At 36.5% G+C, this 22,819-nt stretch overlaps 1 protein-coding gene across 4 annotated transcripts in view; it reads right to left on the bottom strand.

The window, feature by feature from the left end:
* KCNIP4 (potassium voltage-gated channel interacting protein 4) overlaps positions 1 to 22,819 on the bottom strand; it is a 1,191,871-nt gene that overhangs the window by 523,032 nt on the left and 646,020 nt on the right. Inside the window, exon 1 of one of the 4 annotated variants that reach the window (XM_049790051.1) lies at positions 9,092 to 9,347. The exons of the other annotated variants lie outside the window; for them this stretch is intronic. Within the exon in view, the coding sequence (XP_049646008.1) occupies positions 9,092 to 9,191 (100 nt within the window). The 5' untranslated portion in view covers positions 9,192 to 9,347. Of the gene's footprint in view, positions 1 to 9,091; positions 9,348 to 22,819 lie in introns of those variants that run through there. 4 annotated transcript variants of the gene reach the window in all.

Genomic DNA, 22,819 nt, shown 5'->3' on the forward strand with positions numbered 1-22,819 from the left:
GGCAAATATTTTTTTTTCAAACTGATATCAATATTTATAAAAAGACTAGAATAAAGCAGACCTCAAATTTCTGGCATGTTCCTTGTAATGTGTCCTTATCTCCACTTTGTCTTCAGCCACTATTGCCCTCACATGTGCCTATGTTTCAGTACTACAGGTCATCCTATGCTCCTTAGACAGAATAGATGCACTTAGAAACAAAAGCTCTTGTAGATTGGTCATCCATTTTCTTGACATCTATTTATTCTATATCTACTGTCTTACAAACTGGTTTCTTTCAAAACTTATTATGGGAGCCATTTATTCAGAGAGGCCATTACCAATCTTTCTACACAATTCAGTAATCATATATATGTGTATATATGATATATATGATATATATGTATATATGTATATACATAAATAGTGTTTGCATCTGTAAAATATAAGATCATATTTATTCTGTTCATTTACCTTGTTGTGTCTTGCTTCCCCTTAAATTTATACAAACTCAAGAACTAGATTGGAAATATCACTGAAGTTATAATACTTAGTGGAGCCTTATAAGGGCAGGTAAATGAATAAATGAGTGAATGAGTGAATTTAACCATAACTATTTTTCTTTCTTGTAAATTTTGACTTATTTATAATGCCTATCTAAGTTTTGAAAGATCAGTTTGCAAGAATGGGATTATATCTCTTTGCTTTTGATGGCTACTCATTGTTTAGAATAGTCCCAGGGACTTGGTAATTGCTCAGTAAATAATCTTAGAATGACATTTGCCATAAAAACAAAAAGTTCCTGTCCTACAGTTTTCAGAAAGGAAATTAATTTTCTTTGATTATAGTAACAAATAAAAGCAGAACCAAATTTAAGGCCATTCAATCAATAACAATCCTATTAGTGATAACCACATTTTGGGAAGCCTTAAATCCACTCTTCAAAATACCAACAGCTATATTCTACAAGTCTAGTTCTCACTTGATGATCAAGCAATGAATGCAGCTTTTGGTTTCAGATACTGAGTGGTGGTCCACTCAGAAAGCACGATAAAACAGCTTCATAATGGTATCTAAAACATAAATCTTTTATAATATCCAAGAAAACATTCTAAGCTTATAAAAATAATAATTCCCATCAATTCACACACAAACTGGAGAAGGAAGTTCTATAACCACCCCCCTTTTCTATTTAAGATATCAGTGCATGCCTAGAAAGAAGGTGTTATACATTCTTTGATATCTTTATCCAAGGCTATATTAAGTAAATTTCAATATTGAGCTTTTGCTATTATCATGATGTCCAATAATTTGAGCTTGAGAGTCTCTATTTGTAGTAGCTCTATTTTGTGGCACTCTAAAATCTGAAATACACAACTAGTATTATTTAATCAATAAGATTGTCCTTGTGATGAGACTCCTGACCAGTTTGAATAGTTTTCAAAAGAATTTCAGAAGCGGGGCTGGTGAGGTGGCACTAGAGGTAAGGTGTCTGCCTTGCAAGCACTAGCCAAGGAAAGATCGCGACCGTGGTTCGATCCCCGGGAGTCCCATATGGTCCCCCCAAGCCAGGGGCAATTTCTGAGCACTTAGCCAGGAGTAACCCCTGAGCATCAAACAGGTGTGGCCCGAAAAAACAAAAAAAAACAAAAAAAAAGAATTTCAGAAGCAATCTAGACAGAGTGGAAGTTTCAAGCAGAGATGTAAGAGCAGGGCTCTGTGAGATGATGTAGTAGTGAGGGAAAGTATTTTGTCTTCTGCTTTCAATAATCGCAATAATAAAACTTAGTTTTTGGCCCTCTTTGTTATATTATATCTATTGGATATAAAACTTAGCTTTTTTAGAACTTTATCCATTGGGTCATTGACTGACTGTGAGTGGTAATGATTTTTGACTGGTTATTCTGACACATCACCAAAGAGAATAACCTCTCCAGCGATTGACCTAGTTGCTTCAGCTAAGAATTCTTTTTGCAGCATTCCCTATCTCCCATAATAGCGCTATGATAAAATATAATTAGGAAAATAAAATGCTAAGTAAGTTTTGATAAATATTTTGTACCACTTAGACTGTTTTTAGAAGTTTATTGTCTAGGTATACAGAACTTATTTTGCTGACATGAGCTCTGTGAATGTCAACTTATTGGAAAAGTCACTTCTAAGACATAGTTATCTTATCTGTGTAATGATCCAGTTGACATTGGTAATTGTGCAAATTTCTATATACTCTAGATACTTATAATTCAGAATTTTAATTAGGTGAACCATGGATACCTCTTTTCATCTTTATTTTTTGCTGTGATCATAGGTGATATGTCATATTTCAGGTGAAATAGTGTATCCTATTTAAAAATATGATTTCACAGATCGAGATGAAAAGTTTGTTGAAATATTTCAAACAATTTTTAAAGTTTTTTATAGGCACAGTGTCTAGGAAAGGTTAATATTAAATTATCATTGAATTTATCTGGGCACATTTATCATACTTTTCAGTATTTTCTTTGTAGTTACAAAGATGCCATTTGGATTAGTGCCACTTAAGAAACAGAACTTATGGGCCCGGAGAGATAGCACAGCGGCAAGATGCGGCGTTTGCCTTGCAAGCAGCCAATCCAGGACCAAAGGTGGTTGGTTCGAATCCCGGTGTCCCATATGGTCCGCCGTGCCTGCCAGGAGCTATTTCTGAGCAGACAGCCAGGAGTAACCCCTGAGCACTGCCGGCTGTGGCCCAAAAACCAAAAAAAAAAAAAAAAAAAAAGAAACAGAACTTATTCAGATTCCTTCATGTATTCACTTGTGACCTTGAACTGATTCTTCTCTGTAAATCCACAGTTTAGCTAACTGAAAAATAGAAATAATACCTATTATCTTGCCTCCTAGATGCATATGTCATGCACTTTTCACCTTGTTAGTTCAGCTATGAATACTTTATTAAAGCAATTTTATTTATCTTTCTTGATTTCTGCTCCCCATAACTAAAAATATCTGTGTTCCTTCATGCTTCCTACTTGCTGGTCAAAACTGGAGCATTTTTTTCCTTGACTATTCACATGGAGGTCCAAACTCAACCAAGACTGGTATTATCCTCTAATTCAAAACAAAATACACCTATTTAAAAATTTTAGTCCATTGTCCATCTTACAACTATCTTGCTCTGTCTTGCTTCTATCATCATCCTAATATATCTCAAAATATTTCAAATATCTCATTATTAGGTACTTGTTTTATCTTTGCATAGTAGCCTTTTGCATTGATTTTCCTTCTCCAAAATCATCTATGTTTCTTTATTTAAACTATTTTCATCAGTCCCACCTATTACTTAGAGGCAAACTATGTAGAAAATGGTTTTAGACCATATCTATCCACATTCTTCTTATTTACCCCATAACCAAAGAAAAACTATGTGTTATTAACAGAAATTTAATGTAAATATATTAGTATTAAATATTTTACTTACTTTTAAGGTAGAATATTCCAAACATTCTTTAAAGTGTACTTATGAAAGTATACTCAGTGTGTTAATATGAAAGTTTATATTTTAAAAGATTGTTAGTGAGTGAGATATAAATAATGCATACAAGAAAATTTGTAAAACTTAAAGTATATTTGACTACTTTGTTCCCATATCCAAATATTTATTCATCACTGCTGTCATTACTGTGCCACAATCACAGCCTTTGTGAATAATTAAAATTATAAAATGAATAAAAATACTGATGACCTCAAGCAGAATTCCAGCTATGGTGTTATTTTGAACTGTGAATTAACTGTTACCTTCCTTTGTTCATTCCTTTCTTTCATCTTTCCCTTCTTCCATCTTCCTTTTTATCTTTCCCTTGTCCCTTCTTTCTTTCTTTCTTTCTCTCTTCTTTCTTTTTCTTTCTCTCTCTTTCTTTCTTTCTTTTTCTTTTCTTTCTTTCTTTTCCTTCTTTCTTCCTTCTTTCCTTCCTTCCTTCCTTCTTTCCTTTCCTTTCCTTTCTCTTTTCCTTTCTCTCTTCCTTTCTCTCTTCCTTTCTCTCTTTCTCTCTTCCTTTCTCTCTTTCTTCTTTCTCTCTTTCTTTCTTTCTTTCTTTCTCTCTTTCTTTCTTTCTTTCTTTCTTTCTTTCTCTCTCTCTTTCTCTCTTTCTCTTTCTCTCTTTCTCTCTTTCTTTCTTTCTTTCTTTCTTTCTTTCTTTCTTTCTTTCTTTCTTTCTTTCTTTCTTTCTTTCTTTCTTTCTTTCTTTCTTTCTTTCTTTCTTTCTTTCTTTCTTTCCTTTCTTTCTTTCTCTTTCTTTTTCTCTTACAAGTTTTGTTCAAAGATCTTTTTAGTGTGTGTAAGAAGCTATAAAGAGATAAATATGAGTTCAAGAGAGAACCTGGACTTCTCCAGTGGAGGACAAGGGCTATAGTTTTAAATTTTCTAATACCTGAAATCAATATCAAATAACATGATGAAGAACAACTAGGATACTTCTATGCCAATATTTATCTTTTTATATCAATTATCTTCTAAAATTATTCTTGTTAAAGTAACATGCTTACAGTTCTTTGACATTTATGATCTTGGCATACAAAATTACCTCACCTCAGAATCATCAAACATACAAAACATATGATCCTGTTTCTCCTTCTCTTCACCTACTCCACCTCAGTCCCAATCTAGTGTTCTCAGTCTGTACTCCTTAATGCTAGTACTATGGACACAATAAACTTAATTATATATCTTACTACATACTTAATACTATACTGTAATGTTTGACACTTGTATATAAGTAGTCCTCAGTAAATCAAGCTATAATATTATCATTTCATTTGATGAATTTATAAATCAAATATAGATATAATTCCCTTTACTACATATGATCTTCTAGGTACCACCAGAAGTCATACTTGAGCACAGAGCCAGAATTAAAACCTGAGCGATTAAGGGTGTGCTTTAGTAAAACAAAACAAAAATAACTCAATCAATACTTTCAAATGTAGTGATAATGAAAAAGTAAAGAATTCCTTTGAACTTTAAGTGAAATCACTCGAATCTTCTGAACATATTCACTGAATATACTAATTCTGCTTCTTCCAATATCCCCTTCTTAGCAATTTATGTTCTTAAAGTAAACTTTTAATTATAATGAAAGTTAAATGTTATCTATATGAATATATATTCTCTTTGTTAATACCCTAAATGGTTTAAAAGCTAGTAACTTTATTTTTTTAATATTACTAAAAGTAATTTCAATATTTTTAAGCATTATAACTCAGAGATTTTTCTGGTAGTATAAATATACATAAAGTTTAGTATGCCATTGTATTTAGTGTAAGAAATAGCAGATTTTTTTCTATTCTGTTTTATATATTTCAAAGTACTAGAGATGGAAAGGGTAGTCTATTTTTATTTATTTCCAATATCTTCATTCTTATTTGACATCACATAATGATAAGTCAGAACTATTTTCTGTGAGCCTAATATGTTGATTGTCCAACAGATATTTCATCTAAAGAGTACAGAATAGATAAGATAGAGTTCATTCTCTATGTATATAACCAACCAACAGTGATTTGTACTTCTTGAAGAAGCTTATATTTATAGCAAGACTATTGAAGATGTTTCTAAATAGAGTGAATACATTAAAAAGATTTAAAATGTACAATATATGAATTATATTATTAGTTTTAACCAACTCAATTTTTGTCTTTTTAACAAAGGGAATTCACAATAATTGATTTTTCCTAAGATTCTTAATATTGCATTTTGCTAAATTTTTGCTCTTACTAAGGCTGGCTATAGAAGAATAGACTATTTCAGCATGATTCCATACAGATTTGAATAAAAAATGATATTTTATTAGACAAGTATTGCATATTGAGGTAATAAATACCCGCGGCATAAAGTTTTAACTGTTTTTCTCTGGAATGTGTTAACAGAAAACTACTTTAACTTATAAAGATGGGAAAGAGGGGAAATTTACTATTGTGAGGTTTTAAGAGTATTCCAAACTATTAAAACTCTGGAACTTCCTAAAGTCCTCACAAAGTAGAACAAAAAAAAAATCAAAACACTGAAATTGTGTATTATCCCAAAATCTTTGCTTAAAATAAACTTTATTTTCAAACACTGAGATGAATTATAAATTACTTTTCATATCTAAGCTTAACTGAACTAAATAAAAAAATAAAAAACAATAATCATCAAAATGTTAAAAAATATATAATATGGTAAATTCATTTATTATTAGAATTCCACATAAATTTTGAAAAAAAAAAGTGTATCACAAGTATTCCTAAAATAGCAGCCCCAAATGTCAAATCTAGAGCTATAGAAAGGACGTTCTCTTGAAATACAATGAAAGTCTCCCTGAGTTATGATGAATTATCTGACTATGCAAGAGAAAGAGAGTTTGTCTAGGCCATTGATACCTATTTCGTTGGAAATTATGTGTTATATGAATTATCAATTTCAAATTACCTCAAAAACTCATAGAATTGTTGAAATGGAAAATTGGTTTTGCTAAGGATAGAAACCAAGTATATAACAGGGAAATTAAGGATCTACATTACTGTTGTTTTATACTCTTGTGTTAAAGAATGCCATCATTTATATATAACACTGTTTTAAATATATGTCATGAAACTATATACTTATATGCACAACATATTTTACAGGAATGAAGAACCCAAGACCAAGACTCAATTACTAGACTTCTTTTAAAAAAAAATTAGATCTCAAAGTCCTCAAAGATAAGCAAATACAAATATTTCAGGCTTTAATGTTACCAATTTATTGAAGTACATTTTATACATTTATCAGAACAGAAAATAACTACATTATGCAAACGTAGTATAACATGCACACCATTGCGAAAACAATGCATAGTAATAATCTAAAATAATGCAAAACACCGAATTCTGAATAGCAGCTGTACTGAAAACAAAATAATTAAATGAGAAAGTTTAATTGTTTAGGTAAACAATTTAGTCACATTCATAAGGTCACAACCTTGCTTTTTCAGTTTCCTACTCAGTGTTTAAATTTCTTTACAAAGGATATTTGAGCAAACAGAAAGAAGATAGGTGAATAATAATTATCCCCTGCTTAGCTAAATAAATAATCTGCTAGAGAAACAAACTCCTGGTAGAAATAAATCTGAATTTAATGCTAATCAGAGCTTGTTTTCAAGGAATACAGAAATTCTATGACATTGTTTTGATATTAAATAATGTTTATCCTCTTTTTCATCAACCAAAATGAGGCTTGACTTCTGTGTACACATTCTCACATCTGTAAATTCAATCTTTATACACCAATATAAAATGTTTTAGACTGTTCATTTATTTCATTTTCCCTGTCTTAAAACTATGCAGTCAACTTAAATATTGTCTCAAATGTTTACACAACTTTAGCATTCACTTTGGAAGTAAGTTCTACACAAACTTCAACAAGGATATCAGTCTTGTTCTGTCTCAACTTTACCAAATTAGATGTCATTATTATATTTAGGAAGACTTTCTTAAAACACTACAAATTAACTAGGGTTTCTATACTGAAGTTTATGAGAGAACACTGCCTCCATAGTCTTGGCATAATTTTGGCATAGAAAATAACATTTATACACGTTACAAAATAAAATAAACAAAGGCTCATATTAATAAATGTTGGTTTGCAACTAGGCAATAAAAATGCATAAAAATGAGTCTTATTAAAGACGTTGGTTCTTAGAAGAAGAAAACATAAGTTAAGAATGGACTCCCCATCATCCAGAAAATAAGATATACAGGCATCACTATAAATGTGAAAATCAAAACAAACCCATATCCACTGTCAGTCTCCATGAGAATACAGTGTATTAAAACCGGACCTTCCTATCACATTTGTCAGTGAAAATAACATACCATCATGAAAAGAATAGACAGCCAAGTGACAATGCACAAGATAAAGTCATCTTTAAAATAAAAATTTCAGACTTTACAATTTATATTTTTTACAACAACAAATATATCCATCAGAGAAAGTTACAAGACACATTCTGCCAAGAAATAGAACTTCAGCAAACATTGATTTTTCACCCTTCACAAAAGTTACAAGCATGGGTTTCTGATAGGCTACATAAGACTGCCACTCTTACTGTAAATTTGTATTTGCAGTTGGTAAATACAACCTTATTTATGGCACATGTGAGCCATTCTCTGGAGGACTGCACTAGTTGGTAAGGTTAAATGCATTTGTAACATAATTTGCACCATTCCTCCAGTTTCAAATTTGAAACAAGCATAACTACATTGGCAATCATCTTGGGAAGGTTTTTAAGAACTGCTCTGACAACTTTACAGAAACAATAACTGGCTTTGTGCAAACATACTCTTAATGTGTTCTGAGGAGAGATAAAATAATAATCAATTTGTACCCAGATTCTTAAAGAAATACATACTTTAGAGAAAGATACAGGCAAGTACAGAGCTTACTTTTCTTTTAGTCTTTTTTTTTTTTTAAGATCTGTTTGTCAGAGAGTTAAGTGAAAACAAATAACAAGTCTCAAAAATCAGCAATTAGCTGCTTAGAAGGTAAAATCTGATGTGTGAATTGGGGGATCAGCCCTTTAGACCTCTACACTGGGATGCATAATAGGTATTATTAAAATTCTTCCCAAGGTAATTTATAAAAACACTTTTATAAGACTCCAAACTTAAATGATAAATATTAGAACACACCATCTTTAACTGATGCACATAGTTGCAAAGCAAGAAATAAGTGGCCCTCACAATATAGCCAGATAAAATTTGCTGATACACACCAAAAAGAGGGATTATAAAATAAAATTATCTAAAATCAAGGTGGATAGCATGCTTTCCATTTAACATCCCTGCCAAAACCTGACTTAATATGGATGCGAACATTCGACTTTGGGTGTTTTTTCAGAAGTTAAACACCTTAGCTGTCAAAACGCTGCTGCAACTTACAAAAAGTTGATTCAATTCATTCTTTCCCAACCTGAAAAAGCTACTGCGCTATATGTCCACCCCAAAGTCACATCTCTTTGATTCCATTTCAGGTATCACTAACATCCCCCCCTCCACCCCCTAAGACATTGGTATTACAAAAACAGAATGGGTAGAAGTCACTCAAAAAGCACTCCCTTACCTTCTAAACCTGCTTCAATCAGCCCAAACTGTTCCAACAATTTAACAAAAAGCACAATGACGATCAGAACTGCTATCATCTCAAGCCCTTCCAAGTTCATGGTTAGCTAGGTCATGGTCCGAACACAGCCGGTGAGAAGTGTTCCTCTGCCTGGCTTTCTTTGCAAAGCCATTAAACTACATTAAGGAGGCTACAGAGAAGGGGAGGAGAGCTCTAGAGTGAGAGAAGAGAGAGACAGAGAGAGAGCAGGCTAGAGAGGGCAGAGAGAGGAGAGAGAGGAGAGAGAGAGAGAGAGAGAGAGAGAGAGAGAGAGAGAGAGAGAGAGAGAGAGAGAGAGAGAGAGAGAGAGAGAGAGAGAGAGAGAGAGAGAGAGAGAGAATACATATATTCATCTGTCTACAGTAGCAGAGGCCAGCCGGATCAAGTTGTGCCTGTCGGATTTATCAGACAGAGATAGCCAGACATGAAGGAAAGCGCAGACATCAGGGATGTCACCACAAAGGTCCGGAGCAAACATGACGCCAGGCAGTGGGAGCTGAGCTGAGCGGCCCCAGGACTCACTCTTCTCTGTTGGTGTTGTGCTGGAGGCTTGGAGGGCTGACCAGTTGCCTTGGAAACCAAAGCTAACCCAGGGCTGTCCTCCCGCGACCAAGCAGGACCAGAGATCTGCATCTTGACATGAGAAAGGAACAATCCGAAAATGCCGAGAGGCAGCCTAATGACAGCTTCAGCTTCTATTCTGCTGCTTCAGAAGCTCTGCTGCCTACTTGGTAGGAAGCGTCTGTTTGGTCCCTGGCTGGGTGCGGGGAGAAATAAGGTTGAAGCATGAGGATTGTTTCTCCCTGACTTTCTTCTTTTCAGTGAGTCGCCCTAGAAGACGCAGTCTGAGTCACTGGCAATAAAAATTTCTCCTTTGAGTCTTCACTCACAAGCTTTCAATTTGTCCATGTTCAGAGTTCAGTGGCATGAATGAACGCATTCCAACTTCGCAGACCCAACTAGAGACTTTTCCTGGCAATGTTTCTAGCTAGGCTGTCAGAAAATAAACTTGCTTCAAATAAATTCAGTCTGGAAAGTTTGAGAGGTTTCCTGCTTTGATCATGCACAATAATTTCTTCCTCTTCCATGCCCCCCAGAAATAAACAAACAAACAAAACCCATTCCTATCTTTGTGTAAATAAATAAGGTGCACAGAAAATATAGGATTTAAAACCTGCAAAAATTAGAAATAATCGCAGGGAACAACTCTATATTCCTATTTTCTAGATGAACAAGCTGACAACCAAGAGACTGTCAAAACAATCAGGCAGAACATAGTAGGGTACAAGAGAGACAACCCTATTCAAGTTGTCTTTGGAGGAGTAGTAGGTTGGTAACACAGATCTTGGCCATTTATTTTTGGGAATGGCACACCCAGTGGCACTCAGGAGTTACTCCAAGTTCTAAGCTCAGATATTGCTCTTGGCAGGCTTGAGGTACCATATGGTATACCTGGGATCAAACCCAGGTTGGCCATGTGCAAGGCAAACAGCCTACTCTACCTGCTGGTCCACAATCTTGGTCTTTAAAGGGTGAATTTCTCACTAAATAACAGTGGATTAGTCACGTGATATTTCAAGTTCTCATTTGTTTGTTTGTTTTTTTGTTTTTGTTTTTTTGGGCCACACCCGTTTGATGCTCAGGGGTTACTCCTGGCTAAGCACTCAGAAATTGCCCCTGACTTGGGGGGACCATATGGGATGCCGGGGGATCGAATCGTGCGCCGACCCCCCAAGTTCTCATTTTTTAATCTTTTTCTCTGTAACAAGGGCAATTGTTATATCATGTATTTCATTAGATAACTGATAAAATTGCTAAGAACTTTTAGGCTTGAGCATCTACCCACTACTAGTTCTTTTTCTTATAAGTCCCTGTGCTTCATGTATAACCTATAACGTTTCCAAATTTCAAGGTAATTTTGCTGAAATTTAGCCCTCACCACTCATTACCCTCATCAACATCTTTTCAAGTTGCCCCTATTTGAATATTGAGTAATGTCCACACTCCTTGGAGTAACAGTTGGGTATCCATGATCATATCCCACTTGAAGATTCTACCTCTTTGACTCTATTATTTCTCAATTGGGCTTCAGAGCTCAGCTCTGTCAAACTCAATCTCAGCATACACAGATGCATGCCACTAAGGAATCATTCTTGGTTGGTTTTAGTGGACCATAAATGGTATGAGGTATATAACTGAGGTTGGCTACATGCAAGGCAAGCTGTTTGCTTTGTAATGTCTATCTGCCATGTACTATACTATCTCTTACCCCAATAACAAAACTCTTTTTGGTATCTGCTTGTCAAGTGCCTTAGTATTCTATGAAATTTCACTAATCAGTTTTGCCGGATATAATTGCATTTTAAATGTGTTTCATAAATCTTGCTCTTTGGGTTTACTACTTTTAGATAGTTAGGTACATGTCTTTGTAGCTTAAGAAAAATTTTCTAAAGAGTGGGAATTATGCCTTCCTTATCTTTATACACCAAGAATGATTCCATAGAGGATGCATATCTTCTTAGTTATAAAATAGATGCTTGCAGAATAGCAATAATATCACTAATTAGATAGTTTCCATATCCCAAATGTTTCATATACAAGCTTTACATTATTAGCTGCTTTGAAAGTAGGCCTAATTAGATAAGATTTATAGAGAAACATTAATCCTCTCTGAGTGTTTATAGAGCAGATTCAAGTCATAACCCTGGATAAGTGATTGGTCCAATATTTAAAATCTTATTTGCTCAATTCAGAGTCTATTATTTTCCCATAATTATACACATTGTTAAATGAACTAAGAAATTCAAAAGTTAGCCCAATGTTTTATCAACAAATTAATGAAGGTCATACAGAAATGAAATAACCTTCAAATTATATTCCTTCTTTTTTTTGACATCCTAATTAATCCTTTAACCCCAGAAACTTTGAATAAGAAAAATTTTAAAACTGGTAGATAAATAAATTTATGGATTACTTTTCTTACTCATAGACTAAATTACTATTATTTTAAAAACATATCTTTTCTTGGTGAGAATTGTCTCTGTTTTTCTATCATAGAGACCTTAGCAGACCCTATCTTCTTGTTCCATAAAAAAATTGTCAATGACCAGGTTATTTGAGTTAATATTTTAATTGATGTCCTGGCAATAACAACAAAGTCAACAAGTGAAATTACCGGTATATAAAACTCAAAACTATTCTGCATATGAAATATTTTTCAAAATAAGTGAAAAACTAGAATTGAAAAATAATTACAGGTTACATATCTAATATGGGAAAGATAGATTATCAATATATATGGAATAAAATTGTAATAGAAAATAATTATTTTATTAAAAAGCAAGAAAAACAACTGGGCATATTTTGTTTCCCAAAGAAAGCATAAAAATGACCAAAAAACATGTTTAAGGTCCACAAAAACAATAATCATCAGAAAAATGTAAATCAATGTTGAGATATCATAGTGTTTGGATTATCATAATCTAAAAGAACAAAAGTAATTGTAGATGATACTATACAGAAAAATAAATAGACATAACAGATAAATGCATAGTAAGTTACAAAATTAAATCAATAAATTAAAACATTCAAAATAAACTATGAGGTATGATACATAAATAAACATTATTTAGAGTGTAAAAATAAATAAAACATGAATCAATCCAAGGTCCAGAGCAATAGTACAATGGGCAAGGTGCTTGCCTTACACATGGTGATTTAGACTTGATTCCTGGCGCCAGACATGGTTCCCTGAGAACCACCAGGAGAAATAACCAGCAAAGGGTTAAGAGTAAGCCCTGAATGTGACTAGGAGAGATGCCAAATGAAAAACTAACCACACAAAAAAGAATACCTACAATATAAAATTTTTAAAATCTGGAATTCTTTTTTTTCCATAGCCTTTATTACTTCTTTTCTTTTCTTTATTTTAATGAATAGATTCTTTATATATATCATTGTGAGATACACAATTGCTGAGTTGTTTATGATTAAATTTCAGGGTTTTTTTTTTTTTTTTGGTGGGGAGAGGGTCAGTCCCGGCAGCGCTCAGGGATTACTCCTGGCTCTACGCTCAGAAATCCCTCCTGGCATATGGGATGCCAGATTCGAACCACCGAACTTCTGTATGCAAGACAAACACCCTACCTCCATGCTATCTCTCTTCATATTTATCCATATATAAGCAAGTCTCATGACTTTATTTTTCCAAACAACTGCATAATATGGAATTTACTTTTTAAGGCAAATTAATAGGGAATCCAATACAAAGAGACAAAGAGTGATTAGTCACTGATCTAAATTCATATCTTACTTAACCAGGTTTCAGGGTTCAAAATGAACAGTATATCTCTCTTTGAGATTCTTTGGGAGCAGAGACTTGAATGCAGAAATGTTTGTAAGTGAAATTTAGGTTGACAAAACATGCATAAGTCCTGTGTCAAGGAGCAAGGGCTAATAGTTAGCTCACTAATCACATGATCTCTCTTTGAAGATTATAAACATTTGCATTTTCATATCCCAGATTGTCATTTTGCTGATAAAAAAATTAGAAAAATAAGACAATTGACATTTGCCTGCAAATATCCCAAGCTAGGTGGCTATTAATTGAACTGGACAGGTGTCTTCATAAGCACAGATCTCTAACTTTACAATTATCAGAGTAGACAAATTCCTTGATAAATGTTTTCTTCACTACTCTCCAAATCTCACTGTATAAGTGAGCTCATATTATAGTTTTCAAGGTTTTTCCTTTCTTGGTTAATGTGACTTTAGACATTGGCAAGTTTTATACCACTGATCGAGGTTCAGTACAAGATGGAGGGTGGGGTATGTGTGAAAGGATGGGCATAAAGTAATAATGAAGAAAATAATATATTTAATGTGAAATTTCTAAACCTAATTTCTCATGATTGACTATCAAGAGATTATTGAGATTTGAAGCAGATCCAGTTCTTAATATTTAAAAGGCAAAGTACAGAAACTGTGGAAGCTGCTCCACTTTTGTTGTCACATGAAGCCTCTCTTGATCTCTTCTAGGTCCTTTCTCTTCTTAAAAATGGAGAGACACACTTACACACATGGACTCATACTTCAGACCTAGTCCCTAAATTGCAGTTCATCCAAATTCACCAATTACTGACAACATTAAAATTTTTTCTTTATTTTTAGAAATATGACTTTAGGAAAGGAAACCACGCTTCTCATATGAGTGCTGAATCTGCATTTTTGAGGTAGTAAGGTAGGGAACAAAGAATTTACAGTTCATTTCTTTTTTTTGATTCTAGGCTGCAGGAATAAAACAAAAATCAGAGTGGAAACAGTTCTCTCAGCTTTCCAATCTCAGAACCTCCATTAATTGGCCAGATCAAATACAACAGTTGGGGCTGAAAAAATAATATAGAGGGTAAGATTTTTTGCCTTGTACACAATAAAACCAGGTTTGATATGGTCCCTATGCAATGCCAAGAGCAATACTTGATCAAAAATCCAAAATCAGCCATGAGCTTCACTGGTTGTGGCCTCCAAAATAATAATTAAACAATTAAACAAAATAATAATTAAATAATTAAATAGACAGTATTTTATTTCTTTCGATTATTCACTCTGAATATTTTTATTTCTTTCTTATTATTCACTTTCTAGTCATTTATTTCTTTCAAGATTAAAGTTTCAAAGTGGTATGACTAAAAGAAATGTAATTTAAAAATTACAGCAATGTGTTATTTTTATAAGTATTTATATAACTCAGAGTTTTATCAAAAATTACTGAGGGGCCTACGGATGTAGTTGAAGAGTAAGATCAAGCATTCACTTTGCATGTGTGAAACTCTTAAGTTTAATTTCTAATACTACAAAATAAATGCACTGATTAAAAACTGATACAAATCAGTACTTGAAGCATAATCACTCTTTAAGATATCAGTAATCAAATATTTATAAGAACTTTTTTCATGGCATCATCATAGTGAAGTGATTATTGCTATTATGTCTATTGGGAAGGAAAAACTGGTAAGCAGCAGTTGAAATAATTTCATTAAGAAATAGTTGTTCTATGATTTAAACTTAAGTCTGACTCCAGAATTTATCCATGTTTTATTAAAATTGCAAACAACTTTCATTGAAGTTAGTCTCTTAGAAAGCTGAAAATTCACTTTGGTCACAATCCAGATTGGGATAAGTAGGGGTACCAGCTAAAATCGGATGAATATTTCTACATTTTCCTGTTCCAAATAGGTATTAGTTCATGTGATTTCTTTACAACTATATCTGCCTAACTTAACAAGAGGAGAAAAGGACAAGTTTTTCTACATGAATTCATCCAAAGCTAGCCAAATCAACAGGCTAAGTTCCAGGACATCTCCCATCCCTGCTGCACACATAATCATTAGTCACAAGCCTCTAACTCACTCTCTTTTGGCAGTTACTGCATGTTGAAATTTGGCTAAATCCCAACTTGGAAGGGGTAGGGAAGGTATTTAGCTCCTTGAAATAAACTGGAAAGAAAAAAGTTAAGGCATAAAATGAAAGAAATATTTGTGCAATACCACGAGGAACTGATGATCCACTGTTCTAAAAGTTATGGGATCAGGAAGAGATTATGAGTTTGTTTGGGTTCAAATTCTAGCTTGTTTTCTTGAGCAAGAAAAGATTCAAAGTACTTATAACAAAGACTGTCACGGGTAAATGCTGTTCAAATTGAAGCTACTATTGTTATTGATTTTGTTTCTAATATACTTGCCTTAATTTACCTCAAAAAACATACAATGAGCAATCAATGTCCATCTTTAATATGTAGTTAAGAAGTAAAGAAATAAGTACAGTGGGAGCTACCATAACAATGTCAATAAGTGAGGAAAGTAGAAAGCCTATCTCGAATACAGGCCAGTGATGGAGGGAAATGGGGGCATTGGTGATGGGAATGTTGCACTGGTGGAGGGGGATGTTCTTTTAATGACTGAAACCCAACTACAATCATATTTGTAATCATGGTGTTTAAATAAATGTATTATAAAAATAATAGAAAAATTTCAAAAAAAGAAGTAATACTATAATCAACTCAGTTGGGTTCTAAGGGCAACATATTACTACTATCTACCCATTAGATTCCCAAACATATTCTCACAAAATTGGCATGATCCATAAAATTATAAGTCTGAGATTTAAATTTATTTTCTTAAATGAAATGAAAAAATGAATGGATAATTAAGCAACATAATACGCTATATCAAAAAAGAAAATAAACCATTGATCATATCAATAGATACAGAGAAAGCATATGATATGGTCCTATGCCCATTCATGATAAAAACTCTCAGCAAGATAGGAATGGAAGCAATATAGTCAAGGCATTTACCACAAGCGAATGGCAAATAAAACTGAAAGCCTTTACCCTAAAATCTGGCACAAGGCAAGGGTGCCCCTCTCCCACTCCTATTTAATATAGTACTGGAAGTACATACCATAGAAATTAGGCAAGATAAATATATCAAGTACATCCAGATAGGAAATAAAGAAGACAAGCTCTCATTGTTTGCAGATGACATGATACTATTTCTAGATAAACCTAAAGAAACTATCAAAAAGCTACTAGAAACAATAGGTTTGTATAAAAAAGTGGCAGGCTACAAATTAACTTGCAAAAATCAACAGTCTTCTTATACACTAATAATCATGGAGAATAAACGGATATTAAACATACAATCCTATTCACAGTAATATTATTTTTAGAAAACCCTAAAGAAACTACTAAAAAGCTTTTAACAATAAAACATTTGTGTAGAAAAGTGGCAGGCTACAAAATAAACAAGCAAAAATCAATGGCCTTCTTATACATAAATAACCATAGAGAAAAAAAAGGAATATTAAGAATACAATCCCGGGGCCAAAGTGGTGGCACAAGAGGTAAGGCCTTGCCTACTCTAGCCTAGGATGGACAGTGGTTCGAACATCCTGCTTCCCATATGGTCCCCCAAGCCAGGAGAGTGCATAGCAAGGAGTAACCCCTGAGCATCACCGGATGTGACCAAAAACAATAACAAAGAAAAAAACAATAAAAAAATAAAAATACAATCCTATTCACAATAGTGCCACAGAAATTCAAGTATCTTGGAGTAAAATTAACTAAGGAGATGAAAGAACTATACAAAGAAAACTACAAAGTACTGTTTCAAGAAATAAAAAAGACACAAGGAAATGGAGACACATTCCCTGTTCATGGATTAGAAGTTTTAAAATCATTAAAATGGCAATACTCCCAAAGCATCACATAGATTTAATACAACCCTTTTATAATACCAATGACATTATTCAAAGAATGGATAAAACATTTCTGAAATTGATTTGGAACACTAAATGCCCACAGATAGCTAAAGAAACCCTTAGGAAACAGAGATGGGAGGCATCACTTTCCTCAACTTTAAATTATATTACAAAACAATAATTATTTAAACAACACACATTGGAAAGATCAATGGAATAGACTCAAGTATTCAGAGAATTTTCCCCAGACATACAATAAATTCATGTTTGATAAAGGTTCAAGAAACACAAAATGGAGCAAGGAAAAACTAATCCACAAGGGGTGTTGGGACCACTGGTCAGCCACATGCAAAAAATCAAACTTTGACCTTCATCCAACACTATGCACAAAGGTCAAATCCAAATGAATTAAATACCTTAATATCAGACCCAGAACCATTAGGTATATAGAAGAACACATAGGTAAAACTCTCTATGACATTGCATGCAAAGATGCAAAGCTTCTCCATCTCAATGGGAACAGTGACTAGAATACAAAGTCCATTCACTGAATGAAAGAAACCAGTCATCCAATACCCATCAGATAAGGTGCTAATATCTAAGATATTCAAGATACTGGCAGAACTTAAGAAAAATAAATCTAACCCCATCAAAAATGGGGAGAAGTAATGAACAGACATTTCCTCAATGAAGAAATACAGATAGCTAAAAGACAAATTAAAAAATGCTTCATATGGGCCGGAGAGATAGCATGGAGGTAAGGCGTTTGCCTTGCATGCAGAAGGGCAGTGGTTCAAATCCCGGCATCCCATATGGCCCCCTGAACCTGAGCATAGAACCAGGAGTAACCCCTGAGTGCTTCCGGGTGTGACCCCAAAAACAAACAAACATACACAAAAAGCTCCATATGACTAATCATTAGGGAGATGCAAATCAAAACAAAAATGAGATATCATGTCCTGCCACAGAGTTGAATACACTTCACAAAGAACAAGAACACAAGAACAATCAGTGCTGATTGGAATATGGGGAGAAAGGAACTCTATTTTACTGCTGGTGGGAATGTGGTCACTTCGGTCTTTCTGGAGAACAATATGGATATTCCTCAAAAAATCTGGAAATTGAGCTCTCATATGATCCAACAATATTACTCCTCTAGTAATATTTACTACGAACACACACACACACACACTAAAAATTTCCCTCTGCCCAAGGGCCCCGGAGGAGACCTTCCAGGAGTCCTTGGGCCTTGAATAGCCAGAAGGAACCTACCCTGAAGCAAGGAATGGTGTGGTCCCAGGACCCCCTGGCTAAACACTACTCTAGAGAACTAGATGGTATCATAGGATATTAAATCATATTTTATTACATGATAGTATCATGTGACTCTGCATGACATGTCAGATTTCGTTTAGAATATCATTCTATTAGAATATAGGACATAGGAAGTATTAATCCTTATGGAATACATTACTGTATTTCATATATAACACGTATCATTTAACCTGATCTATATCTGATTTCCATCTATTTGATGGATTTAATAATATATAGACATATTTGTATTATAAATATAAATATAAAAATAAAACATACATATAAATGCATTTATATGTTGTCTATATAAAAATGATAGAACTTTTCTAGCCTATTGTTTATGCTAGACAAATTAAATACGTATCCACATAGAAATAAATATAAGTATTCTTTGATTTTCATAGTTATTATATAATATGTTGGGATAATATATGATAATTATAATAATGTTATTATATTATAGTCATATATGATATCCTATTCGATCCAAGCAAATCTTTTTATATACCAGCAGAGTCCTAGCACCTTGGGTGGAGAAGCTGCTTGGAGGTGGCCCACAGGGGTCAGATTGCTGGCATCCCCTCTGTTACCCCATCAGTGATAAGAGGGATTTCTGAGCACTCCCCACCCCTACCCCCTGGTCCCCAGGCAGGGTTTTGAAAGGGGGAGGAGCAGAGGAGTCCAACTCTTTCAAGTCCTTCTGATTCTGAGCAAAGGGTCTGCAGGGCTGGGGAGATGGAACCTAGTCTTCTCCAGCTGTCCCGCTCCTTCCCCTTCCCACCTTTCATTTATCTGCTTGAGTTTTGGGTCTGTCTTGAGGCTTCCTCTGCTTGAAAGTGGCTCCTGATGGAGAAGGTAAAACAGCTGGGCACCTGGGCAGAGAGGAAGACAGGTGTGTGGAGGCCTAAGCTTGCCAGGGAGCAAGGACTTTGCAGCTGAGCTGGACCACGCAGAGCAACAAGGAACGTGTCCCCCAGAAAGAATGCTTTTCCATGGCTCCAGCCTGGCTGGAAACTGGCCCCACTAGCCCAGTGACTCCAAGGACTCCCTGCTAGCAGTGCTGGGTTTCCCAAGCCCTTTCTTGGGGCATCGAGGTGTGCTTAGAGGAGGGAAGCAGTAGGTGCTTAGGGTTGGGGGAGTGGGGAAGTTTCCAGACAGTCCCCAATGTGCTCTGGGCGGGGCTGACTCCTACCTTTGTGCTCAAGAAGCAGGGCTCCTTCTGGGGTGCCAGGAGATCTCCACCAAATAGGGCCATGTGCCCACCTGAGGGATGAACAGACTCACAAGAAGCAACCTAGGGTCTGCTGCCCGCTGGCCTGGAGCCACCCTGACACCCACTCTTGGCAACCTCACGTCTCCAGGGGCAACAGAACCCAACAAAGCCGAGGGACTGTGACGTCCCTCCGTTTCCACAGGACACCCCGAAACCCACTACTCGATGTGTGGTGTCCCCAAGGTCTAGTGCCCAACGCCACGGCCACCCAGCTTGGGCTGGGACCTGCCTGCCCCACCTGGTGCAAAGCCAGATGAGGCAGGATGGGAAGAGGCCTGGCCGGAGGGACTGGCCGTGCCTCCTGGGGCAGGACAAATGGCTAGGTGGCCCTCCTCCAGGTCACCCTCCTTCAATGCTCCAACCAAGGTCAATTTTCGGGCATTAGGGGCCTGAGCTCCTCAGCCAGAAGAAGCCTCCAAGCAGAGCACCTTATGCCCGCCCCACTCATCTCACTCAGAAGGTCTCTGCCACCTGGGGTGGCAGGCCTCGGGGGTTCTTACCCCCTCCGAGGGAGATCTCCTGGCCAGAAAGTGCTTTGAGCAAGAATTCCTGGGGAGTCGGGCTAAGGGCCTCTGGGTGTTTTGGGCCCCTTTCAGCAAGGAGTCATCCCATTCTTGGGGTCCCCAGAGATCTGGCCACAGACAGCCACAGTGCCTGAGACAGAGGCCCACTTCCTTGGCTTCACCAGGACCAGATGGGAGCCCAGGAGTCTCCCCTCCCTTACCAAGGTCTTTCCTCCGGGCCAGAGGAGGATTGCATCCCCCCAACCCAGACCCCACACCCTTCAGGACATCTGGAGCCACGAAGACCCTTGGAGAGTAGGAGAGTCTCCAGGACTTGAACCCCCATCAGCTTCCTGCCAGGAAAAGACCCTTTCTGCCCTGCTCTCTCTCTAGCCCCCAACCATCCCTCAAGACCCTGGTTTCAAAGGGTGTGCTGGTGAGATCTCCGCCAAAAAGAACACGGTGCCCAAGGGTTGAATTGACTCTTAAGAAGCAGCCAGGGGTCTGCTCCACACTTGCTAGCAGCCACCCTGGCAATTCTTGGCGACCTCATGTCTCCAAGAGCAACTGAACAAAACAAACCAAAGGAGCTGTGACATCCCTCCGTCACAATGGATTGAGATGACCACACCTCAATTCATTTCAATCACACTTTCAATCCTCGCAAGGTGCTGTCCCCCAATTGCCTGAGACTCAATCCCACCCCCACATGCCCAGGGACCATCGGCCACACCTGGGACGCCCCAAGCAGAGGCTGCCACAGAAGTCCGAGATGCTAGTTACGCATGTGCAGGAGATGGGCAAAGTCCTCTTCCTCCAATCTGGCCTCCTTTTTCTGCCTCAAGTCCCCTCAAGCCTTCACCATGTCTACTTCTATGTCCATGTGTTGGACCATCCACAGGCATGTCCATTATAGAGGGGATTTAGTAGGCTCATCAGATGTAACTTTTCTGGAGCTGATAACCAAAAATCCAAACGGAATTCCTCAAAAGGCCTGTTAAGGGAGCTTCCCCCTGCTTGGAGAGTTGAGGAATTCTTGAAGAGATATTTCTGAGATTCATGTCATGGTACTGACATTACATTCCTTTCATATCATTTAGCTATTTCTCCCTTGTAAAATTAAAGGTGGAAAAATGGCCTCAATCAAATTCTTTTGCCCAAAGAAATCCCAGCATCAAAAGCTAAATAAGGCAAGCTTCCTCTTTCTTTCGCTGTCAGTCCTATTTACATCTGAAAGTCAATTCAGGCACAAAATTTATATTTCTTTGACCTGGCCCTCTGCTATCACAAAGCAACCTCTGCCTGCTAGCCTGCAGGCCTGTAAAACTGTTCCAGCTACAAATATCAGGCAATCCCCTTCTGTCTGAGGCTCTAACTTTCTAACTCAGAGCTTCTTAGATAGACCATTTCCAACTGAGCCTAGCCAGTCATATTATGTAAATAATAATGTTAATGTTTATGTTTTCCTCGAACCCCTACTTTTTGTCAATGCAGAAATTCCCTTCATGCCTAAGACTGTGGCTTTTCCCTATATATATATAGCCCAACATGGAGATTAAGTTTTGTCACAACTTTGACAGAATATGGGTCCCCATACAATTACTTTGTGTGGTGTCATTTACTTCATATTTCACCATTCATGGTCATTCACTTCCCTGAAGTTGACTCATTGAAGCCCAGCCCACTAGAGCTGTGATACAGAACCCACTCAAAACATCCACATCCATGTCCAAAGCCCTTGGCTGTGATATTGGGATTCCTGACAAATTCTAGCTGTGTGCCCAGCACCCGAAGTCTGCTTCCCTACCAAGACTTGCCTCACTTGAGGCCAGCCACCATCTCTCCCTGTTGAAACTGCTGCTTACCACTTGCTGTCCTGGTACCTGGTTTCTGCAAGCTGGCAAGAACCACTCACTGCTAGAGACTAGCATGTCAGGCACCCTGGTCCTTGGCTCCCTGGTCCCAGGGAGTGGAGCAAGGTGAGGTGTGGTGGGGCCTGGCAGAGCAGGGCCTGGCAGGGTCGGACTGGCACACCTCAAGTGGCAGGACTAATGGTGAGTGTGCCCTCCTCCCGGCCACCATCTTTAGACACTCAGTATGTTCGGGCATCAGGTGCTCATAGTGGCTTGTGTCCCAGCAACTGTAATGTGTAAATACCCTAGAACAGGTACAAACTGGTCGTAAGGAATAAATATAAAATAAATGATGACCACACACGAAGTATGGGGACAACAATGTTCTGGCAAGCATGTGACAAAATTTTTTGTGTCTTTGTTTTGTTTTTGTTTTGGGGCCACACCCATCGACACTCAGGGTTACTTCTGGCTATGTGCTCAG

Source organism: Suncus etruscus, chromosome 16, assembly GCF_024139225.1.
Source record: "Suncus etruscus isolate mSunEtr1 chromosome 16, mSunEtr1.pri.cur, whole genome shotgun sequence".
In the NCBI taxonomy this organism is placed as follows: domain Eukaryota; kingdom Metazoa; phylum Chordata; class Mammalia; order Eulipotyphla; family Soricidae; genus Suncus; species Suncus etruscus.